The sequence below is a fragment of the Phodopus roborovskii genome, unplaced genomic scaffold (assembly GCF_943737965.1).
Source record: "Phodopus roborovskii unplaced genomic scaffold, PHOROB, whole genome shotgun sequence".
In the NCBI taxonomy this organism is placed as follows: Eukaryota; Metazoa; Chordata; class Mammalia; order Rodentia; family Cricetidae; genus Phodopus; species Phodopus roborovskii.
In genome coordinates, this window is record NW_026126461.1 from 1,140,934 (window position 1) to 1,145,198 (window position 4,265).

General features: G+C 55.8%; 1 protein-coding gene across 1 annotated transcript; it reads left to right on the forward strand.

Moving 5' to 3' along the window:
• Positions 1-254: 254 nt before the first annotated feature.
• LOC127226621 (intestinal-type alkaline phosphatase) lies at positions 255-3,092 on the forward strand. The gene is made up of 10 exons (XM_051190688.1): positions 255-336; positions 419-535; positions 652-767; positions 932-1,106; positions 1,180-1,352; positions 1,510-1,644; positions 1,726-1,798; positions 1,923-2,327; positions 2,529-2,642; positions 2,728-3,092. Exons 1-10 carry the CDS (start codon positions 270-272, stop codon positions 3,090-3,092), a joined length of 1,740 nt encoding a protein of 579 aa, XP_051046645.1. The 5' UTR covers positions 255-269.
• Positions 3,093-4,265: the final 1,173 nt, after the last annotated feature.

Here is a 4,265-nt window from a genome sequence, read left to right on the forward strand (position 1 = left end):
CCCTGGGGAGAACACATAGAGGTTGCTCTGTCAGGACCCTGGTCCACCCACACTGGAGGACACACCCTGCCATTTTCCTCCAGTAAGGTTCAGTTCTGTTCACAGGGCAGAGGTGGAGCCATCGTGGCCACCTGGATCCAGGGGAGGAACACAAGATTGTTCATCTAGGAACAAAGTCTTGCCCTATTTAAGCCCAGGCAGACTGTGCCTTAGTTGGTACCCTGGTGTCGCTGCTCTCCTTCTCTGCAGTCCCACCACCAGCCCCAGCCATGCAGGGAACCTGGCTGCTGCTACTGCTGGGTCTCCAACTACAGCTGTCACTCAGTGTCATCCCAGGTAATGAGGCTTCTTCAGGTGCATGCTCTATCCACACACATGGGCCTTCAGTCTGACCCTTCCTCTGTATTCCCTTGGCCAGTGGAGGAGGAGAACCCAGCCTTCTGGAACCAAAAGGCAGCCGAGGCTCTCAATGTCGCCAAGAAGCTGCAGCCCATTCAGACATCAGCCAAGAACCTCATCATCTTCATGGGGGATGGTGAGTGTTCAAGGCCTGGTTACCCTGGGGCCCTTGCACTCCAAGGTACCACCCAAGGGCACTGGTGGGTCAGGCAGGCCTGGGGGTTCAGTCCTAACCAGGTTCTTCTCCTTCAGGTATGGGGGTGCCCACAATAACAGCAACTCGGATCCTAAAGGGCCAGTTGGAAGGTCATCTAGGACCTGAGACGCCCCTAGCCATGGACAGCTTCCCATACATGGCTCTGTCCAAGGTGAGTCCTGGGACACCTGGGATGGGGGGAAGAAGCTGACAAGAGGCTGAAAGGGTGACAGAGAGGACCCTGGAGATCGAGAGCCCAGTTAGGGGTCTGGCATGCAGGCTGAGGTGAAGAAATAAATTCTCCTTGAGCCCAGTTGAAGGTGTCTCTGTCCCTAGACATACAGTGTGGACAGACAGGTCCCAGACAGTGCAAGCACAGCCACAGCCTACCTGTGTGGGGTCAAGACCAACTACAAGACCATTGGTGTGAGCGCAGCTGCACGATTCAATCAGTGCAACACCACGTTTGGCAACGAGGTCATCTCAGTGATGTATCGTGCAAAGAAAGCAGGTGGGTTGCCAGGCTCAGGCATGGGGCAAACCTGGGGTGCCGACTGTCTCACCCTGACCTCTGCTGTCTTCAGGAAAATCTGTGGGAGTGGTGACCACCACCAGGGTGCAGCACGCCTCTCCGTCCGGCACGTATGTTCACACGGTGAACCGTGACTGGTATGGGGATGCTGATATGCCTGCCTCGGCAAGACAGGAAGGCTGCAAGGATATTGCTACACAACTCATCTCCAACATGGACATTAATGTGAGGAATAAAGGGCAGGGGGAAGAGGCTGGGAGAGGGGATGGTCCCAGACAACACGCAGACTGAGCTCCCTGGATCCTAGTGGGGAGCTGGGAACTGGTTGGAAAGGAGGCTTACGTCCTGAAGTCCCATCTTCTTTGATCCTCTCTGACTATAGGTAATCCTTGGTGGGGGCCGAAAATACATGTTTCCAGAAGGAACCCCAGACCCTGAGTATCCATATGATGTTAACCAGACTGGAACTAGGCTTGATGGCCGGAACCTGGTGCAGGAATGGCTGTCAAAGCACCAGGTGATAAGGGGCTCAATAATCATGGCACAGCAGAGACCAGGGGAGGGCTGTGGGCCCTAGCAAATGTTTGTGTCCCTCTAGGGATCCCAGTATGTTTGGAACCGTGAAGAACTCATCCAGAAGTCCCTGGATCCATCAGTGACATACCTCATGGGTAATGGCCCCACACTTCCGGTGCTGGTACCCCTCAGTTGGCAACCTTTGAACATGTGTGTATGTGTATGTACCATGACCCCACTACCAAGCCTGGTGGTCGCCTCTTTTGGTTTTGCCCTTAGGCCTCTTTGAGCCTGTAGACACAAAATTCGAGACGCAGCGAGACCCCTTGATGGATCCGTCTCTGAAGGACATGACAGAGGCAGCCCTGAGGGTACTCAGCAGGAACCCCAAAGGCTTTTACCTCTTTGTGGAGGGTGAGTGTCCAGGACCCCGTGAAAAGAGGGACAGTCGGCAGGGACAGGCTCAGGCTCAAGCTCCTTGGCTCCCTGCAGGGGGCCGGATCGACCGTGGTCACCATCTGGGCACAGCGTATCTGGCGCTGACTGAGGCCGTCATGTTCGACACAGCCATCGAGAAGGCCAGCCAGCTTACCAGCGAGAAGGACACACTGACCATTGTCACCGCTGACCACTCCCATGTTTTCTCCTTTGGTGGCTACACACTTCGGGGCACCTCCATCTTCGGTAGGCCGGGGGCACTGGCAGGTTGTTTTTGTTTGTTTGTTTGTTTGGGGGGGGTTGCATCAATCACATACAGAACTTTCTCTGAGCTTCACTTGCCTTGTGGGAATCTAGCAATGACTGAACTACTGGCCAGACAGAAGGTTGGGGAGCATCTAAGCCTCAGGCCTTGCGAGGACAAGGTGTCTCTCTTCCTTTATGCAGGGCTGGCCCCCCTCAAAGCTCTAGATGGCAAGTCCTACACCTCCATCCTGTATGGCAATGGCCCGGGCTATGTTGGTACAGGCGAAAGACCCAATGTCACCACTGCCGAAAGCCGTGAGTGTGATGGTGTGGCTTGCCTGCGGGTCGAGAGAGGATGGCTCCATCAGAAATCCTCTCGCTGAACCTCTTGTCCCTCCAGATGACTCCTCGTACCGGCAGCAGGCGGCTGTGCCTGTGAAGTCGGAGACTCACGGCGGGGAGGACGTGGCGATATTTGCGCGTGGCCCGCAGGCTCACCTGGTGCACGGAGTGCAGGAGCAGAACTACATCGCGCACGTCATGGCCTTTGCAGGCTGCCTGGAACCCTACACCGACTGCGGCCTGGCGCCCCCTGCGGACGACAGCAGTGCAACAGCCCCGAGCCAGACCTCCAGGACAACCAGACAGACCACCACCCCTGTCCAGGGCAGCGCTGGAAGCCTGGGCCCAGCCACCACCCCGCTAACCCTGACGCTGCTGGCAGGAACGCTTTTGCTGCTACTGGGGACTGCTGCAGAGTCCTAAACTCCAGCTCCTCCAGACGCCACCGGCCAGGTCCCAGGCCCTCACCTGGTGCTTCCTTACCCGGATCTCCCACTGATTTCTCATGGCCCCTCCCAAGACTGCAACCTTATCCAGTGCTCCCTGCATCCCGGCTGTGGGCCCTACCCTTGGACCCTCTCTGCTAGTGGCCTCAACCTCTATCCCGGTCTAGAGTGGCCGTTTCCTGGGCAACTGCCCAAGCATTCACAAGGGGACAGTCATCCCTGAACTAGCAGCCAGCCTCAGACCCCACACAGGCTGGGAGGCACCATGACAACGTGGCCCTGATCCTCCTGGGGCAGTCTGGGCTCTCATTTCTGACCTCAGCCACCAGCTGCTAGGAAAGGAGTGGACTCTTCCAACAATAATTTGTGGAGGACCAAACATGCGCCCACCCATCAGTGCTCCCACCAATCTTGGATCCCTACAGACTGAGGGACTAGGGCACAGGAGACCACAAGGAGAGGCATGGCTTCCCACCACTCCCTACACCACTCTGCTGGTGAGAAGGGATTCCCCAGCCTCCCTGGGCCAGCGCCACACTCAGAACCCTTCATGGGCCCATCCATCCCAATCCACAGAGAGAAGGTTCTGGAACCATTCAGCCCTCCCATGTCTATTATCCAGATAGGAAATTCAAGGAGCTGCACCCCAGCCACTCCTAGGTCATCTCAGGCTGACCCTAAATTGCTGAACTAAGGAAACCCCCTTACCTTCAAAAGTCTGTGTTCTCCTGGGAGAGGCAAATCAATAATAAAGTGTTATGCAATGCAATGTAGATAATAGGGTTTTTTCCCCCTTGACTCAAAAGCCTAGTGCCTGCTAGGAATGTGCCACTGAACAATATCCCCACCCTCTAGTAATATTTCCTCCTCCTGCTCCTCCTCCTGCTCTTCCTTCTGAGACTCTGTACCCCAAGCTGGCCTCAAGTGTATGGCAGTGCTTTTGCCGCAGGCTTCCAAATGCTGGGAGTTTAAGGACGCCCCTGGCATCCTAGTAGGTTCTTTGCAGAAGGAAAGCCTGGAGTGCCCGGAGCATAGGGTTCAGCTTGGGAGAGATGGGTGATGATGGAGATCCAGCCAGAGAAAGACAGCCAGTTGAACAAGAATCCTGAACAAAGTAAAGGCAGGAACATCACAGAACAGCAGTGCTTAG

Coding starts and splice junctions, on each gene's coding strand:
- LOC127226621 (XM_051190688.1), top strand. CDS start 270: ATGCAGGGAACCTGGCTGCTGCTACTGCTGGGTCTCCAACTACAGCTG. Junction 1,799..1,922: donor ATCAGTGACATACCTCATGG/GTAATGGCCCCA, acceptor TTTTGCCCTTAG/GCCTCTTTGAGCCTGTAGAC. Junction 2,643..2,727: donor TGTCACCACTGCCGAAAGCC/GTGAGTGTGATG, acceptor TTGTCCCTCCAG/ATGACTCCTCGTACCGGCAG.